Source organism: Gouania willdenowi, chromosome 5 (genome assembly GCF_900634775.1).
Source record: "Gouania willdenowi chromosome 5, fGouWil2.1, whole genome shotgun sequence".
In the NCBI taxonomy this organism is placed as follows: Eukaryota; Metazoa; Chordata; class Actinopteri; order Blenniiformes; family Gobiesocidae; genus Gouania; species Gouania willdenowi.
The window spans coordinates 24,315,435-24,336,439 of NC_041048.1; the positions used below are offsets into that span (position 1 = coordinate 24,315,435).

At 39.3% G+C, this 21,005-nt stretch overlaps 1 protein-coding gene across 9 annotated transcripts in view; it reads right to left on the reverse strand.

Moving 5' to 3' along the window:
• cast (calpastatin) overlaps window positions 1-20,519 on the reverse strand; it is a 52,776-nt gene extending 32,257 nt beyond the window's left edge. For 5 of the 9 annotated variants that reach the window (XM_028445845.1, XM_028445846.1, XM_028445843.1 and 2 more), the window contains exons 1-2: window positions 19,362-19,507; window positions 18,666-18,752 (exon numbers count right to left, since the gene is read on the reverse strand). In XM_028445845.1, coding sequence (XP_028301646.1) covers window positions 18,666-18,752; window positions 19,362-19,391 — 117 coding nt within the window. In that variant the 5' untranslated portion in view covers window positions 19,392-19,507. Of the gene's footprint in view, window positions 1-7,785; window positions 7,969-18,665; window positions 18,753-19,361; window positions 19,508-20,164 lie in introns of those variants that run through there. The other 4 variants (XM_028445849.1, XM_028445842.1, XM_028445848.1 and 1 more) reach the window with 2 other exon arrangements.
• Window positions 20,520-21,005: the final 486 nt, after the last annotated feature.

The following is a 21,005-nucleotide window of genomic DNA, read 5'->3' on the forward strand; positions in this document are numbered from 1 at the left end:
CAAAGCTATTTTTTGGGGAGACTGCAGTTTGTAAAAATGGGTGAGCATGAATCAAACTGTTTGGAAATTTCCTATGGAGTGCCCCAGTGCTCAGTTTTGAGTGGGAGATTATTTAACTTGTATATACGGTAACGTACATATTTAAGAATTATCAGCTGTTAAAAATGATTATATTTGCAGATTTTTATTAAAAAAAAAAAAAAAATTCAAATTATTGTAAATTAATTAGTACCGTCAATGAAGAATTAAGGAAAGTAGACAATTGGATGGACATAAACAAACTATTCTTAAATCTGAACAAAACGAAAGCTATGTTTTTGGAAACTACAAAAAGAAAACTGAAAAACGATTAAACATAGTGTCAGTATGCAGAGTCCTACTCTGGAATGGTTTGGGGAACTAAATAAAACATTGCACAACTATTTACAAGTTTAAAATGAAATATAAAGAGAATATGTTGTCAGAGTACGGAACTGAAGAGGAATATAGACTACTGAAAGTGAACTTCTCATTGAGTATATAAAAAAATAATAATTAACATACCATTGTACCTACCATTATTGGTAACATATTGATCAATTAAAGTACTTACTTTCCATCATTAGTAACATATCTTTTTCTATATTTTTATATGTGTATATATAATTATGTGTCTACGCATATGTACTATGTTTTTTGCATGTAAACTGTTCATCCATTATATGAAGTGTTTTGTGAAAGGAAGCAACCATTGATGGAGCTGATAATGTTGTGGTGAATGATGGCAGGGTGACGACCGGCTGTGTGATGGTTGTTGCTGGTCTTGGGTGTGGTGGGACCGTGGCGTGGTGACATGCCAGTGATGTAGTGAGGATAATGTGCAGGGGACACTGTATCTTTCTACCAATAAATTGATATGTTGCCACGTGAAAAAAAACTAAAGGAAAATTTAAGGTTGGTTGGAAAACACAAATTCAAGTATTGCACCTATAATTGGTTGAATACTACAAGCTTGCCAAACGTGGCAAATTGTATTCTTGGTCGTACTGACTGAACATGGTGTCCTATCATTTGTTGGAGGGAGATTTGCGCTTCATTGGTGCAGCGGCTTTGGTGTGTTGCGAGTGGGTTGTTGCGTTGTCGGCCTGCTACAGCTGGGATTGACTGGGATCGTTGTGCTGATTTTTGCCATCAGGTTGTTGTAAATTGCCCTGCTATTGGCTACAACCACATTATACTTACAGGGGTGGGAACCTATAAGTTTACTTCCTTCCACTCCTTTTTGAGTTTATGTTCTGTATTATGTACTGTATAGGGATGTAACGATTCACTCAACTCCCGATACGATTCGATTCACGATACTGGGTTCACGATACGATTCTCTCACAATTTATTTTACAAAATGGGACTGTAGACAAATGATGACTGAAAAATACTGTACTATTTTCCTTTCATTTTTCATTGTCAAAAGAATCCCTTGATAAACTATTCAAAACAATGCAATTTAACTAAAAATAAATCTTGAATGAAATAAATAAAGGAATAATACAAATGAAGAAGAAGCCTATTAATTTAAATTCTGGTTCTATAGTAAACAATGCAAAACTGCATAATAGTTCTTTTTCTTTTTAAAAGTGCAACTGAAAATGTATTTTGTGCCTTAACAATTGGACTTTAAAAAAAAAATTGCACTGTATTTATGTCAGATATTTGTTTGGACCAGCAGAGGGCACTGGTAACCCAGTGGTCGGTTGGCATGCAGCTAATTTAACAGTGAAGAAGAGATGCTATGCTAGCAGACAGAGCTAATAGAAAAACATGACTTTTACAGATATTCACGTAATATTACAGATATTCTTTCGGCGCTAAAGGGGTAAGGAATCAATTATGAACATGTTTAAGATTAGAAGGCGGCCAGAAAGAAAGTAGTAGCAGATTCCACCCGCCGCCAACACTTCTGGACAAGAGAAAGATAATATATAGCGCCCTCTGATGTTTAAAAAATACTGCGATTCAATTTTCACAGTATCGATGTGAACCATGATACCTATGAATCAATTTTTAACTGCCTTATGATTAATCGTTACATCCCTAGTACTGTATATTTGAAACTATGTTAAAATGTTGTAAAGCTGCACATGTTAATGCAAAAAAAGTAATGTGCAAATGTAATGCACATTGAACTCGGAATAAACAATCAATCAATCAAACGATGATTTATCATTTGCTGGGCGTTAATTGGACAATAATTCTTGTCTCACTGTTTTTATAAAATGCAAGAAACATGGAAGTAAAAATGTGAGCCTGGATCTGCTAAGAGACACTATCTAGATACATAAATGAATCATATTCTAATCATCCTCTAAGGCAATGGTTCTCAAACTGGGGTACGTGTACTCCTAGGGGTACATGAGCACATTGCAGGGAGTACTCGGACAGATTTAACAAATTATTAAAAACTGTTGGGAAATGTTCCTAATTCCTTTTTAGGCTTTGTTTTTTAATATTTTTTTTTTTTTTTTGCAAATTCACCACAAACTACCAGTAATATTGCTCAATCAATTACTATATTTTCCTTTAATTTATTTAAATGAGATTATTTTATGCTGTAGAGGCCATGTTATCACACTTCTGGCAATAGACCCTATTTATTTATTATCGAAATAATCGCATATAAGTTGCATGATATATTGTTTTTTAAATAATTTACACTTTGCACACGTTGTTCTGAATTTGTAGATTAAGTCTTAGGAAACCAATGTTTGAGACACATTTAGGGTTTTATGAGAGCCCGCTGTTCCACATATAAAAAAACCATATGGAAATTATGGAGACAATACTTATGATATGAAGAGGGGGTACTCATGATTTGACAAAAATGCAAAGGGGGTACATGGGACAAAAAAGATTGGGAACCACTGGTCTAAGGGAAATTAATTAACTAATGAGCCATCAAAAAATATCTAAAATATGTATTATATAACTATTTTGTATTGCGGGAAAGCACTATGCTATCTGCTGTCAACAGTGCAACATATGGTCTGAAATCAGAAATCTTATAGCAGAATAAAAACAAATACAGACTACAATGATTTCAACATCATAATAAGACTTAGACAACAATTTTAAAATGGCTCAAAACTCATGCTTAAATATGCATCATCATCGCCAACTGTGGTTCATGTGCTCATAGGTTTATGAGTCGTCATATATCGTATTACATATTCCAGTAAGAGTGAGGCTGCTTGGTTTCTATTACTTACTCTATTACTTACTGTCTTGTGGAACAAACATCACATGGCTACAAACTTCAGCGCCAGCATGAGAGTAGTAAATCGAGTTTAATTTGATCAATGCATCTATAGTTTCTACTCAGGTAGCCTGAAAGAAATGCTTTAATACTAGTGAAAATACAAGAATCCTTTGGTGACATTTGGATTTACAGTCAAACAGAAGTAATAGCAGGAAGAAAGGACAACAATCACAAGCACAATTAGTTAGAAATACAGGGATGACATAAAGTAGATATTATTATTGCATATCAGCTAATCTGACTGTCTGTTTAGTCACATGCACTCTTACATAACAAGTTACTCTCACAGTTACAGCCTGGAGATTATAAACTCTATTTCAAATCAATATCACAGAGTGTCTGTGCTTTACGACTCATTAATTTGGGGTACCTACTGTAGAAACCCCTTTGAGAGTATAAAAGGTTTTGTAAAGCTTGACCCTTAATATCTACAGTACATCATTATGTGACTTTAGGTCTTTTGCTAACTAAAATAAAATCCTAATTTCTCACAAAATGTACAACAAAGGCCAAAGAACTTTTATTTCCTTCCTGTCATTTTGTTTGCATGGTACACTTGATTGTTAGCTTCTACTGTAACTGCAATTGTGCAACTAAGGTGTACAGCCTTTTCTACAGCTTACACTTAGGCAGCAGCACTTACACAGACACTGGCAGACAGGTCGCCTCTTTGTTGAAATCGCAGCAGTCATCACACACAGGACAGAAAATCAAACTAAAGAATTGATCTTTTTACACTGGTATCATTCAATACCCATACTGACGTATGTATTGATACTGTCGATAATTTTGGATTGATTTGCACACCTCTACTTTTTCATTAGTTGATCACAGTCTTCTACTGTATGTGTTTTCAATCAATTAGTAATATGCCTATAACAGGAGATGTGCGTATCCATCGCCTCCGTTTGTCACATTGTGTCCATTAATTGAGAAGCAGTGATTGATGATGAAGAAGCTCTTGTTATATGGAGAGCTCTCCAAAGGAGAAAGGGTTTTCTGGGACAAAATAAAAAAAAATGTCTTGATTATGGGCGTTACACCTGAAGCAGCTAAGACACGCCCAGTCAGGCTGCTAAGACACGCCCAGTCAGGCAGCACACAGTGCTGCCCAGTGACAGCTGAGCTGTGCTCAACTACTACAATACAGAATCCCACACACACTATAGCACTCACAGACAAACAGCCCCTGCTCTTCAGCCATAAGCCCCGAAACACCGTCTCACACTCACACACACACACATAAACCAGCAACAAAGGTACACGTATGTTCGCTCACACGCAGAGACAGATGGGAATGCACACACACTGTGTCTGTACATGCACACATAGCTTAAAGATGCAGTATGTATTGGTGTAATTTGGTCAAAAATCTATAATCATCTTTGAGAATATTGTAAACCAAAGTGTTCTGAGTGGAAAGTGAATCTCTTCTCTGTAACCTCTGTAAATGAGCTTTAGAAATCCATGAGCGTGACGCTGAACTTCAGCCAATCAGAGATCTTTCTACCAACAGAACGATCTGAGCTGTTTTGGGAGTTACTATTGGCTGCTCGAGCTGCTCGTCAAAAGTCTGTGCACAATCACGATTTGAGAGTAGGGACAGTGCATTGGCAGATGTTCCAGCAGAAGTCCCCCATTGCGACTTCTGGCACAGCGGTTACACGAGCAAAGCAAGAGGGAAAAGGAAGACCGACGTGGAGAAGCAACAGTCTAAAGGCACAGACGTGTTTGGGAGTAACGGACTCCGCACAATGTGCTTCCAGTCCGTGCGCAGTTTGTCCCACATACTGAGTTAGAGAAAGAGTGAGAAGAGACGGGATAAATAACTTGTAAACCTAAGAAAAACATTATCAAAGGTAGGCAGAACAGACGCAGTTCATTTGCATTCTGGATGTGGAGCCTGTCTCCTCTGATCTGCTGGGCTCTCTGCAGCATGGCTGCCTTTGTATGAGTAGTGTGAGCCTCCTACTGTCCTCACAGCATCAAGTGAAACGTGCTTTCACGTTTCTAAAATATAAGAATACTCTCAAATAACACAATATAAAGTCACTAGTTTGTCACTAGTCTTTATAGAGAGTTTCCACAGTTCACTAAATCGTTCACAAGAAGTTTTGTTCAGGAAAAATGAGGGGAGCGTGGAGCCTCTCACGATTCTACATACTGCAGCTTTAATGAAACTTCTGATTAGACCAGAATCTTCTCTTTAGAGAAGCACAGACTCACAAACATCACCTCACGGAAAGTAGTTCAGCATTAAAGCGGTCAATCAATGCTCAATGAGGGATGTGATAGGAAAACTAGTCCCTCCACCCAGCCTTTATAGGAGGGGCGGGCTAACAGTGACAGTTAATGACGTATGATGGTCCAAATGACGCTATATAATCTGTCTCAGCCAATAGCAAAATTTAATTGTAATAGCTGGCATTCAACCCTTAAACGGCAGTCACTCTCACATTTTACAATTAAATATGCAAAATTAAAATACTTTTACTAAAATGTTCAAAGCTGGACTAGGATCAATCAACAGCACTATTTAAAACCCAAATACATATATATTCAGCAGAAAAAAGTGGATTTGAGGTTTAGTTACTCTTTAACTTAACAGTGACAGCTGACTTCAAGCAGAGAAGAGAAGAGTTTGATTAAATGGAAAAAGTCATCTTAAAATCTTCAGTAGATTATGATATACATTTACAACACGGTTTGCCATATTTGTGATCTCTTCTGATTTTGTTTTTCCTCCTTCCATAATATACAGCCCAGTGTTTCACTAGCTGGTTTCTCTGCTGCGTAAATATTATCATAGCGTAAACAAATCCCAGAAGCAATATAAAACAAGGTTGACTTAGAAAAGGAATCAGTGGAATATTGAACAGAAATTTACTAAATTTAACCTTGTTTTGCCCGATGAACATTAGTGTTGATGGTTGAATACATTTCCTGCATGTTAAACTCAACAAGAGTAGTTTATCCATGTCTTGTTGGATCATCATTGAACCATCATGTTTCATATCGGCTGTGTGTAAGATGCTGTTTGCAAAATATGCTTTAACTTTACTCCTACAACTTTAAAGTCCTTGGTCAATGATGGGTTATACCCATTAGGTTTGAAGAAGTGTTTTTTTTTTTTTCTTTTTTTTTGATTACACATTTTTTTTGTTTTACCTAATTAAAGAAACATTCAACAAGTTGTACAGCACTCACTCCATGCTTAATGGTCTCCATTTAACACTACTAGTGCAGTGCCTGTAGGAGGTATGTATATATTTATATATAAATACATTTTGTCCTGTATTGTTAAATATTAGAATATCAAAATGAATTAAAAGACTGTTATGTGGGGTGGAATTACTAGCTAAAACATCCAACCCTTCTCCTTTATCCGAGCTTGGGAGAATTTATGACATCATCAACGGCCACAGAACTTGCTTATTCGAGAGAACCTGAGACATCATCTTAACATTGAGCTGTTCTGCAAAGCTGCATTCATGAAATAATTTCTTAACAGTATCATTGCAATCAAAACAAATCTGACGTTGCACACCCTTGAACCAAGCAGCAGCCATGTTGAAACTCTCAGCTCTGTCTGATCCTGATGCGCTGAGATATTTGAGCCACAGACATGTTGTAAACCTTCTTGGTTTTTAACCTTTGCCTCATAAAACGACTCAGAGCTAACATGAACCCAGCCCTGATAACATCCTAATGGCTAAAAGACAGCTAACATGAACCTGTCACATATCATATAGTGACGTGTAGGCTGCACATTGTGATCTGAACCACATGCGATCTCGAGTTGAGCCAAGAAGGCAAAAAAAAAAACAAGCACTCCAGCTTGCTCTGACTACACACCCTTTAAGATTGCTCCATCTGTAAGTGGCAGATTATCTCAGAAGATTTCCATTTGCAGACTTCAAAGAATTTTCTTTCAGGACATTCTAAGCAAAAACCACAAGCCATTTTTTTCCTTCACTGGAGCCTTTGCCAGTTTCTGTATGGTAGAAGTGAGGGTACACTGTGGACAGCCATCGCATAGCTAGCACACACATATTGACAGGTACACACACTTCCACTCCTAAGGTCCATTTATCATCTTGATGGGAACTTTTATTTTCTAACTGTTGAATGCTTGTATCAACTTGTAGTGATTGCTGCAGGCCTTTAGAGTTTTGGTTCCACCAAAAACACCCAACTGAACTTAAAGAGGCTGACTATTAGGCTGCATACATTCCAGCTCAGACAGAGAGAGATAGAGGGAGAGAGCTAAATCTGCTTTGGATCAGAGCCAACTCAGTTTTCCTCCCTGCGAGTGTTTCCCCTGTAGATCCTGAGTGAACAGTTAGTTCTCTGTCCTGGACAGACAGAACTAATAGAACAACTACTTTAAATTCATCTTCACATTCTCAGACAAAAACACAAGATTACATTTGGATTTTTTTTTTGTCATCTCATAATGTAGCACATGTGAACATATTCAAATATGCACAGACCTGCTGCTCCACTGCCACATTCTGCAGTACCGGGGTGTCCCGTGGGCCTCGGATCCAAGTCAGTAGCTGCCCCATACTGGCTCAATGCGCCTCAGACTATGTGTGTTTGTGTGTGTATGTATGTCAGGCGCTGTATTAAACTTGTAGCATGTTTCCAGCAGGCTGGGGAGGGACGAGGAAAGAGACAGAGAGGGAGAGAGAGAGGACAGGGGGAGGGTGGAGTAAATGAATGGAGGTGTGGTCACGATGCAGAGAAGGGGACGGATATGGATCACATGTGGAGGTTATAGGAGGCTGGTTGTAACTCTCTGGGCTAAAAAGGGAAGTAAGCTGACCGTGGATTGACATCTCAATGATTGTGTAGGTTCGCACGTGTGCATTTATGGACGGGGTCAAATCTGAGTGGCTTCTTACAGAAACAGATACCACTCAAATAGACACTCACAAGGTCACAAATGTATAAATACATACACACTCACATGTAGGTATGGGTGTAAAATTAACTTTTACAGGAAAAGAGCAACTGTGAGGAACCACAGGGCAGGTTGCTCATTAACCAGAACACACCTACGTAGATTTGTGATAATAAGTTCTTTACACACACACACACGCACACACACACACAGTCAAAGGAGAGCTTATGTAATCTCTGAATGGAACAGCTTTGTTTATATTGAGGTGCAATTTTATGAAACCCATTTAGTTGAGCCTTATAGAGGCCAAACTATTCTGAGTGATAAGTAAAGTTTTTGCACTTTAAACTGTAATCACCTCTGTTTCAAATTGAAAAGGAACAACTACTGTATATCATCTTTAAACCTGAGAACCAATCAATGGTCCAAACAAATTCTTCCCATTTTCTGATTAAATATTGGTTAAATATCAAATTTAAATAAAAAAAAAAGAAAAGAAAAGCCCCACAGTCTCACAGTTGCAGTATTCACAGTCAAGTAGTGAGAACACCAACCTCTCCAGAGCCTGGGTTTTAAAAAACATTTGAGGCCAATGAAATATTAACTAGGACTCAGTGGCAGAACACCAGCTGGAACGGTCACCAATATATTGCACAAACAATAATGCAGAAACTTATTTTTACAGCCAGTAAGAAATGCCAAATAACAAACTACCATAATATCTCTTCTACATTTACCCCATCACACAGTTGTCTGGACTTTAGCATACGAGAAGTGGTGCTTTTCACTTACTATATCTATTTGTCCTGACAGTCTGGAGATTTCTAATGATTTACAACCCAGTAACAAAGGATCGTCTTCCATTTATTCTTCGATCCATCATTTGTACCGACTTATAATTGGAGTATGCTAAGACTTATGACAGTTTACAAGAGGGCTTAGAGAGTTCCTTATCTGCTAAAAAAAAACAAAAAAACAAAAAAAACATTAAAAAAAACATTTAAATGGAGATCAAACTGCGTCTTAATCAAGAAAATAGAGAATTCAAATATTAAAGTCTGGTTGAATAAAACTAACCTGACGGAGGACAAATGAGATAACATATCAACACAGACTGGAAGAAAAGAAACAGCAGCTTTGCTTCAGCCAGCAGGAATGTGGGAGTGTTTGGGAAGTCTGAAAGAATGGGCGTTTGATCTTTGACCTACTGAACAGCATTATACATGTTTAATATCACTTAACCATATTGTACTGGGAACAAAACAGTGCTTTAAAAGCTTTTTCTGAAACATGTCTGTGTTGTTGTGCTTTTCGTATCCTGAAAAAGAACAATGGAAAGGGCCGACAGCCACGCCTCACCTAAAACTTTATGTCTCCCACTGGGTAGCTCGTAGGTGGAGTGTGTGCAGACAAGTTTTGAGTGAATCATTGTAATGATTGTAACGAAAACAGAAACCTTTCACACCTTTCACAGCTTAATAAGAAATACTTTCTTAATAAACAAAAGCTAGACATGACAGTCACATGAGCATCATACACTCCCAGAACAACCTCCATTCAGTGGACAACCCCTGGCGATGAGAGTTAGTTGACAAATGAGTTAGTTGCCAAAACACCCCAAAACCCATGGTTGAAAGCTAACAAAATGTAAAGGGTACCTGTAGTGAAAATGTACATAGCAAAAAATTTGTTTAATATATTACCAATAAACAAAATATTTGCATCTTTAAATAAAAAATAAAAAAACACACATTAAAAGGACTTTTTAGAACAATTTTATACGTTCTGGCATAAAATATGGAGAGCCGCCATTTTGGACAGGATATGACGCACTTTTGTTGATCGGCCTGGCCAGTTGCTTTAAATAAATGGTGCATTGTGGGAGGTAGATGCGTAACAGATCTCTTTACATTGTGGGAAGTGTAGTTTTTCTGTGTACTCTCGGCGCTAAGCAGCCGTGGGTATTCTCTCCTTCGGTGATAAAATGCACCATCCAGGTTGTATGTTACGAGAAGATTAAAGGTGCAGTCTGCAACTTTAATAAAAGTGACTTTTTGTCATATTTGCTAAAGCTGTCACTATGTAAGGACAGCTTTACATGAAATAACTAATTTGTGTGGAAAAAAACAGGCACATTGAGTCCCACCTGCTGCTCCTGCAGCCTTTGGCAGATTGCCAGAATGCATCGCGACCGAGCAAAATGAACTAACCCGGTTTGTGTTTGATGGACTGTCTGACAGCTGTTGCTCACAGGCCCCGCCCCTTTCCTGGGGCTGAAGCGCCGTCTTTTTTTAAAGTGTATGGTCTGAAGGAGTAGAAGATGGATTTGGTGACTTTTCTGCTTGAAAGGTAATTACTACTATTACTCTGTGGTGCATGTGTTGTTCATGTGCACGCAGCAGCCTCCATGTGGGCTGCTGTAAGTGACAGTGTTGTTGCTGCTGCTGTTGAGGTGTGTGCACATTGAGAGAGAGAAGCACTGCAGTAATATGCTTTTAACAGTGCATGTTATATTACTTATTTATTAGTTTATTTGACAGGGACAATGTACAAAATACATTGATCTTACAAAACGATGCTTTGTACCACAGTTAGCTGATGCTAATTTCTATCTGCAGTCCCAGGGCAGGTGCCCAAAATATTAAAACATTACATTACAATTAACTGTCAGTAGCACTAACAAATACATGCAATATTAGCCGAACAGTGATACTTTAAAATTAATCAAATGGTTTATTTTCAAGAAATCATCACAACCTAAAATCTATACAATATAGTAAAAAAACGTTTGCTACAATGTTACATTTGTAAAGTTTAAGTGTGCTAATGCTGACACAGCTGGTCATTGAGGATGTATTTCTTTAAGTTTCGAGAGATATAATTCATATAATCATGATAGGATATAATATTATTTATTCACCCATTCACACTCATACGTCACTGGGACAGAGCTGCCATGCAGGGCACTAGTGAGATATTGGGATCAACTTTAGATTCAGTGTGTCAAAGAGCAACCGTAGCAGTGGAGGCAATCAATGAGGCAACCAGGCTCCAGAGTTTTGATGCATCAGGTTTTTGTCTTTTTATTTTCCATTGGCACCACAAGCACAGTGCATTTCAATCTCCACTCAACACCTACTGACCAGAATGGAGGTCCCTATATACAGGTGCATCCTTAATTAGCCTGTACCAAGCATGGGGTGACATTTGATTTACATATTAAAAGTACAACATAAATATTTACACAAATAATTCTTAACAGACACCATCATAAACAATAACCCTCTATTAATATAATTACCCTTATTCAGATCCCCTAAATGATTAAACTAATTATTTACATTAATTTATAAACATCAAGCTCCCCTGTCCCTTAGTCCCTCTTGGTCTCTCCCGCCTGGAACTATAAAAAGGTGTCCACAGCCCCCAGGGAATTCTTTCACCAGGACACCACAGGAAAGAGGAAGAGACCATGCACAGGTAAGCATTGCTGTATATTGCATTTCAATCACACCCAGAATAAGAGAACATATTTAATGGTTTTATCTATCATGCCACTGCTAAGTTATTTATCAATTATCTTAAAATGTATTTTCTGTTTTTATCACTAGATGAATGCTGAAACCCTGCGGCCTGAACCATGTGCTTCATCACCTGTCCTCATGATGTCAATTTAAGCAAATTCATTAAATCAATACAACAGAATGTGTCTTCTTAATTTCATTAAGCACTGCCAGTCTGTTCACACAATTTACCCTGTATACATTATAACAGTCCATGTGTAACGTCACCTCGTCGTTACACAGTGACTTGCCCAAGGACATTTGAACACATAAACAGGTCTTGAATTCATCAAAAGACAACCCCTTGAGCTGAGGTTTTTCTGTCTCTACTCTTTCATACCGATCTTTTCATGAAAACACATGAGGGTTGCTGTAAAGGACATGTATATGCATTGATTCCTATGATGTGTTATTAAAGGCACACCATGGACTTTTTGACCTAAAGAGTTGACCCATATGAGTGATTTTAAATGATTCCTCAGGCCAATATACAGCGCTTGACAGTATCAATGCTCCGACCGGGGCTTCCCTCTTTAAATACCGCCCATGTGAGTTTGGAGAGACGGACCGCCATTGGCCAGGTCATGTGACCTGGAGAATGGAAAATGTATCACTTTACAGCAGTCACGTGACCACAGGCTCCGATATACTCATTGGGTTAAGGCTTTTGCTCGTATTTTTCAGCCTCTTTGACTCCTGGTCATGGCCGAGTCAAGCAAAAACTGCTTCTGAGGAGGCTACAAAGACGCTGCCGAGACTTGGCCTCCTGCTCCGACCCGCCTTCCGCCAAGCGCCGGACACCGCTCCGCACACACCGTCGTCAGCCCCCTTCGCCGGAGGTCGGCGCGGCGAGGTAGTGGGGGGGAGCACCACCGAAGCGGTGAGGAGGGCCGAGCGACAAGCCTCTGGCGGCGGGGAGAGGAGGGCGGCGGCGGAGGCTGCTGCTCCTCCAGCCACAGCGCAAGCACAGCCCAGCTTTGCTCCCCAGCCTGAGTGACCCAGCCCTTAACTACTGTCTGCATACACAATCAAAAGACAAGGGAGGCTGGCCCGACTGACTTTGATTTTTGCAAAAGTGCTGCGGCGCTTGATGTGAAAGTTACAGGTCTAGCGCCTCTAGTGGCCAAAAGTTACACAGTGTGCCTTTAATGTGAGCAAATATGTTTTTCCTCAGTACAAAAAAGACTGGACTGGCATTGACTCTTCTTCTAATTACCTGTGGAACTGAACTTGGGTAGGTTCATTAAACTTTGATGAGGGGAGTACTCACAGGTAGATGAGCTGTTTATACAGTTTAGTTTGTAGATAAGAGAATCAATTTTTGACAAACAATCAAATAAATATTTTTATAACAAATAAAGGAAAATGAAATCACAGAACAGTGAATATAACATAATTTATCTAGTTCCAAGATATTAATAATATTAATAATATGATCACTGAACAAAAATCTATATGATTATTATTTTCACACATTATTATGTGATAATAATGAATAATGCTGTGATTGTGTACAGAAGGAGGGCCTCTGTGTCAGACTGCTGCAGGCTTGCATATTAAAATAGCTGTGTGGAATGAAGTCAAACAGGTCTGTTGCTCTTTATGACCATTTCTTTTTACTCTGTCTGACAGCAATACAAAAGGCAAACCATCCATGTGTGCGCTGTGCATCATGTGTTGCACTGCACTGGATGCAGCTTGGGCTAATCACACGTGTACTCACACGTCTTTCACACGACACCCAGCAGGGCACACCCTCTCTCAGGCGGACACACACTTTGCTCATGTGAAGCACCTACTGACCAAGCCTGTAAAACTAGATGGAGCACCATGAGAAAGAACAAGGTCTTTCATTGTAATTAACAAAGTGATTTGAAAGCTTGTAGAATTAGAAACATTTGAGTCAAGACCTCTCAGGGTCAGTTTTTTTGGTCTTCTGATCTAGAGGTTGGGGGTTCGATCCCAGGGCTGTACCTGTCTATGTGTCAAAGTGTCCTTGGGCGAGACACTGAACCCGAAGTTGATCCCAATGGTTGACTAGCACCTTGCATGGTCACTGTGCCCCATTGGCATGTGAGTGTGAATAAGTGAATGAGCTGATGTAAAGCGCTTCAGGACTACCTTGGTAGTCCTACAGCGCTGTATAAATCAAGTCCATTTACCATGTGTCATTGCACATCAAGTGAAGAATGAAATTGCAGTGTTCTAAGGCCAACGCATAATAAAAAACAGTATAAGTCATTATAAAAGTAAGGAATACACAGCATATACCTTATACATCATTTGCACAATGGTAAATCACACTCTTAGTGAGCTCAGGGATCTGATGGCCCTGAGAAAGAAACTCTTTTTCAGTCTGCTGGGTGTCTCATAGGTGGCGTTTGAGGCTCCAGTTTGGGAAGGCTAATGTCTGATAAGCCGTCATACTTGTTTTAAAGACCAGAAAGGACAATGTGATTACCAGTATGTACATAACTGTCATTACAAAGCTTTTTATTTGCATGAATAATAATCACTCAAATCAACAGGGAGAAGGCAGGTGAAAACCACCGTCTCTGTCTCTCCCTCTGTCTCACTCACTCGCTCTCTCTCCCTCTCTCTGAGGCTATGCTAGCCTCTCTGAAGTCTCTTCACATTCCTGACATTTTTCTTCCATCAGAGTAATAACTACCGTACCCAAAGTCCATCTGTGTATGGTTGAACTTTGGTTATTATATAAATGGGTGACCGTGGCTCAGGTGGTAGAGGCCGGAGTTGTATTCTGATTGAGAGGTTTTTTTTTTTTACCTCTTCTTCTAACCCGTTGTTCCACATTTCTCAACTAAAACAGAGCGCTGCCCTGCTGCGGCTGCTTCACGGTTCTCCCGTTCCTGTCCCTCCATGTAATATGTGATGTTTTTTCATGTTTCTTGGTCGGGATTTAACTGAAGCTGAATTGCTCCTCAGGGATAAATAAAGTATTCTGAATCTGGTAAACGCACTAAACTTATAGAGCGCTTAGTCCCAAAGCGTTTTACACTGTGAGTCGCAGTTACCTGTTTCACATTCTTACAGCCTGGTTGATGAAGGATAGCGTGACAAACATTAAGACTGATGTGCGCCTTCAGAATGTCTCTGATTCACTCCCAGAAAGAGGGGTTGCCTGTTATATTGCTCTGTCCCTGCCAGATATTGTAACTCAGGAACATATATTGTGAGTATTATTATTATTATTATTATTATTATTATTATTAGTAGTAGTAGTAGTAGTAGTAGTAGTATAGCATTTTCCATCTCTTCCTTAATCTACTTCCCACTTCTTAACACACCCACATACAGTCAACTATTAAGCAAAATGTGTGTGTATATTAATTTAAGTATCCACTGTTGAATTATCTCCGTCATACATGTTGCTGTCGGTCTAATGATTAAAACATTTCTTCTTTCCTATGTTACTGGTGGTAAGAACCGCAGCTTTTTCTGATTACACTGAGGGGAATGCCGTTGCCGATCTCATTTCAATATGATTTACATATGTAAATGTGGGCGTGGACAGGGAGGGGACATACAGTATGTGTGCTTACATCCACGCTGATTCAGACGTTCAAAGGATTCATACATCTCCATTTTTACGAGCGTACGCCTGTCTCTGGGCTGAAAAGTGCACTTATTTCACAAGTCTTTGTACATGAGGCCCCTGGTAACTGAGCTTGGCTCCATATGAGTAAACAATGAACAAGCTTTAAAATTGGACACTTCTGCACTCTTTTCATTCTTTCATTCACAAATATCTACCTGGAAAATCAGAATTCCAGTGATCTTAAAGATTACCTATCATGTTTCAAGCATCATATTGTGTTTAGTATCAAACTGACCAGAAAAACATGATCTCTGCACCTACCTTGATTTGACTGTTAGAATCTTGTTTGTGTCCTGCGATGTATTCAAATTTCTTAATTCACCACAGAAGTTTTGTCACACTCTCTCAAACACGCTCACACAGACCAATCACTAGAGCACAATCACCCAAATCTATCTGATTGGCCGCCGTAAAACATTTAACCAATAGTAAACACTTAAACACGCATAAATTATGACAATCACCAAGGTAAAAGGGACCGCACGACCCAAATCTTTGGATTGTCGGGCGCAGGCCCCCATCACAGTGCTTTCACTCATTAAAAAAATAATTGTCATTTAATTGTAATTTCAAAAAAAATGCTGGTCAGCGTAATTGTAATTGAACATAGATAATTGAAGACGTATTTGTAACTGAAAAATGTATTTGACCCCAACCCTGGCCTGTGCTGAGGGTCAGGGTGGAGGAGAGGATCCCCTTAACGTGACCCCAGCTAGGAGTAAAAGGACCCTGCAGAGGATTAAATCCCTCAAAGCTGAGTTCAGCCCAGACAGTGTTAACATTGACACACATTTTTAATGCAGCTGTCCCAACCTGCCTGAAAACTGTCACCATCACCACTGTCCCCAAAAGCTCCACAGTGACAACCCTAAATCGACCAGTGACCCTCACTTTGATAGACCAGAAGTGCTTTGAGAGACTGGTCATCAAGGACACCATCGATGTCACTGTAGAACCACATACCAGAGGAACAAATCCATAGAGAATGCCTTTTCCTCTGTGGTCCTCAGACTCCACAACATCCTCACACACCTGGAGAGCAAGGACTCTTATGTCCACCTTGTCTTTGTGGACTTCACATCTGCATTCAACACAATAATACCATAGACAGTCCACAGACTCTCAACTGACTAACTGTAACTGGGTCTGATCTTTCTATCAAACAGGCTGCAGTCTGTAAGGTTCCTCCTCCCCCATCATCCTCAGCACAGGCTCACCTGAGGACTAGGTGCTGACACCGCTTCTGTTCACGTCGCAAAATAACCTACATGGCACGGTATATCTGATTATACGTGCTGGAGAGAGAACGGAACTCCTGACAAACTCTGCCTGATGCCGTCTCACTAGGTGGCGCTGTATCTTTTATAAAAATGTGTGTGTTGATGTGGTTCTGCTTACCCAAAGAAGAGGATAACAGATTAAAAATATTTTTCTCTGCATTTTGCTCCCGTACATTTATTTCGAGGTGCTCAGTGTCTCTTTTTCGGGGATGGTCACAAAAGACAACATTTTGTATACACAACGCCATATACTGTATGATTCCTATCGAGTTGTGTGCCTACATGCACTATAACCATGACTGTCAATTGCATTGTTTGGCTGTGTTAAGTGAGATATGGATTGGTCAATTCCAGTAGAGCTACCCTGTTTACATGCACTAAAAAATGTATTTACTATACAGTCATTTATTCGGTTTTCTCAAGCTGCTTGCTAACGCATTACAGTTTTTTCCGATTGCTAACAAGCATTTGTCAAAACTGGTCACATGTTCAAAACTCCTAACACAGTCTGCATGTCCATCAGGCATCTCATCACTAAAAAGTGTATTTCATTAACGAAACACTTTACAGTATACAGTGTCCCGAAAATAACTCATTTCAGCACAACACGAGCAAATAGTCTAACATTGGAAACACACATTGTCACTCTGAGTACACTGAACTACAAAATACTAACAACCAAGGGTATTACATAAAATACATCTTATCTTTCAAGTGTGAAATCATGTACAGCCCATGGTCTTCCTTTCTCTCTCTCTACTGGTCGCTGTCCTATCTCTACCCATCTCACACACTGCTCTTTGATCCAAACTGTCAAAGGAAAAATAATCAGATCCACTTCTGTTTCTAATGATGCCAAACACAAATCAACTGAATCGGTTTTCAGCTGGAAAACTACACTCAGCTGCGTTTGGAATTGCGTCATCGTTTTATTTATTTTCACAGTCTATATTTTGATATCATTTTCAATAGATTTCAATGTGGCTGCAGCAGACGTTCCCCATTTATGTTTCCCCCCCATCGTTCTGTTTTGATTGTGTCTTTACCTGTGTTACGGCAAAATTTGCGGTTGACCTCATTTGGAGACATGATTTATTGCTCTGGTTGAGTGATGGAGTCCAGGCGAAGCGTTGATGATTTTATAAAAAAGGTTTATTATAAAACTAAGTAAAAAAGTACAAAGATGGACAAAATTAGTGACCGCCCGGGCGGACGTCCGATGATCGAGAGCCGCTCTGTCCAACAGTTTTCACAGCTTAAGCTTTTATACAGATAACATAAGAAGTTCCACCCTGAGGCAGAGGAGAAGGGGGGAGTCAGATGCAACAGTGGAAACATTTGAGGATGATGAAGACGTGTATATTATGAGGAAGATTGGGCGCCACTCTTATCTGTCCTTGATAGTGTGTGCGTTCGTGTATATCTGCATGTGAGTTTGAGTTTTGGCAGAGACTCTGTGTTGCACTGAGTACAATACGATCTGTACTGTTTAATCTAACATGATTCAGCTGTTCAAAGAGTAATGGAGTCATCATGTATTAAAACATGACAAATTGTACACATGAACATACATTTGACGATATGATGATGAATATAATAATTGCCATAACACCTGTTTTGAACAAAGCGTGTCAGCATTTGAAAAGTGTGCTGTAAAAGTGTAGTGTGTTGCGGGTGGTGAAGTAGTGACTGAGAAAAGAGTTCATTCATTTTGGTGACAATGAAAAGTGACTCACAGTTCAGTCCACATGAACTTCTGTTTTGCACACTGCGTTAAGAGTTTTGAACATGTGACTGTAGTTTCGGCCAACGCTTGTTAGCAATCGAAAAAAAATGTAACATGTTTTTTGTTTTGTTTTTTCCTCCACCCATTCAGGTCCAATCAGACTGGTCTGAACTGAAGGGTATAATGCTCACCATGGATGCCACCCAGCTCAGCTTTACATGTTTGGAACTACATTACTCATTATGTCAGGAGGAAGACTGATGTCATTGTCAGCTGTACCTTTCCATAGTAGGTTCGTCCAGAGTGATAGGAGTGTGTCCTGTTACTATGACGATCTTCAAGAGAGGGTGTTGCTGATCCATCATGCTACACACACACACACACACACACACATACAGTCAATGTTATGTGGTTTTAAACTTGTTATGGTTGTCAGTGTCTTAACACCAAGAAAAGTCAACAAGTAGAGACTCTCTATTTAAATCAAGATTAAAGTGGAAATTAATTACACATACATTTGTCAATTATCTTTGGGATTTCAAACTAATCGTTTGAAAAGAAACTGCACCGGTAGATTGGAAAAAATAACAACAAAAAGTTAAAAAAAAATAAAAAATAAAAATAAAAAACCCTTCATTAACACACCTTTCATAGGTTACTGGTATGAAAATGCATTCAGATATGATTACTAAAAACTAACCAGAGCAAAAACAAAACTGAAGTGCTCAAGCCTCACTTCAGATAAAGAGTACAAACACTGAGATACACACTACAAGGCAAAGTCTTGGGAATATGCCATGTGAATTTTATCTGGAGCAGCAGTGCCAGGAGTTCAAAAAAAAAACCCTGCAGCAAGTTCTTACGCATTCAGACTAGTTTGGCTAGTTCTCATTTACTTTTTTATTATTTTAGTGCCAGGGGCTCAGAAGGACGACAGAGAAAGAAGGGAGGAGGCAGCTGTAGCTCTGTACTTACAGTACGGATCCAGAACGCTGCATACGCCATTGTGGACCAGGAGGGGATCTGGAGCAAAGTGTGAGCATGCAACTGGTGTTTCCTCCTACACTCACAGTTTATCTAAGATGTGTGCTGTGCGCCACTCCTTGTCCCACAATGCCATCACACACTAACAACCACACACACACACACACACACACACACAGTTCCTTAATGGGATTCTAGCAAATACAGTGTAAGATCAATCAAGTGCTGAGCTGATGGTGCATCTGAACCATCGACACAATGATACACATGCATGAGTTTACAAACAAAGGAGAAACAAATCAAACTCAGTAAAACTGACCAAACAGACCAAAAAAAAAAAATTCATACCCCTTTTTTTGTTTATTGTTCAAGACAAATCATAGAAATGCTCTCCCTCTCTCTCTCGATCTCTCTCTCTCCTCTCCTCTCTCTCTCTCTCTCTCCTCTCATCTCACTCTCTCTGCTCTCTCTCATTTCAAAACAGCTTTATTGGCATGAGAAACAGTTTATATTGCCACAAGTAAGTGTGACATAGAACAATAATGTACACACAAAAAGACTAAATATTAAAAATGTGTGTTGTGTAAAACAATATAATAGAATAAAAATAGGATTTCACTATGTAGAGCACACACACACACACACACACACACGTTCATATATACTTTGCAAAGTATCCCACAGTGTGTAATCCACCAGAACTCAGAAATAGATGTGTGTAGAATACAACAGTGAGTTTAATCATCTCTCATTCTGCATTCAGATCATTCTTCCTTCTCAGTTGACAGACCTACCTCCTTCTCCTTCTTTGGGTGTTTATTATGATGATGGTGACCATGTCCTTTCTTCTTAAGCGGCATCGTTCAAAAAAGACCAGAAAGCCTCTGAAAAAGAATCCAGCTTAGTCCTCAGGATACTGTGCGCAGGCTGAGCGTTCAAAGATCCAACCCTGATGCCTCTCCTGAAAATGAAAGGAAAACTTTTCTCTTTGATGATGATGAGTGATCAAAGCCAGTTGGCATGAGCAAGCAGCAGCACTGTAAGCACGCATTAGAAAAGGAGCTGTAGAGTGGTTCTGTTCATCAATTGTTAACATACAGAACATGCACCGTTGGGCTGGTGTGGTCTCAGCTTCTAAACACTGTTTCCTGGGCGATCCTGTTTAAATATGGACATTTCAATGCATTTCTAGTACACACTTGTTCACTTTTTCCACCAGCTTTTCTTTCAGGCGGTTTTCTCTCTCTCGGAGGAGTTGACTCATCGCTGGCGTTTCCCCCTCATTCCTGTCACTCAGCAGAGGTAGACAAAAAGTACAATACTTCCCTCTGCTGGGCACAACTAAAACTGTACAACACTATGAAGGTGGAGGTCTAGTGCAGTGGTTCCTAAACTTTTTGTGCCCAAGGTCCACCAAAGGTCAAGTAGAAACCTCAAGACACACCTATTGTGCAAAACAGCCTTGATAACACGTGTTATCACTCATATCATGTACAATATCTGTAAATGTGCATAATTATTTACTAATGCCAAATAAAATGTGACAGACAACTATGTTACTCATGAAATATTTATTAACAAAATATTAAAAAAAAAAAAAAAAAAAACAGGTACAAAGTTTGCCTCTGTATTATG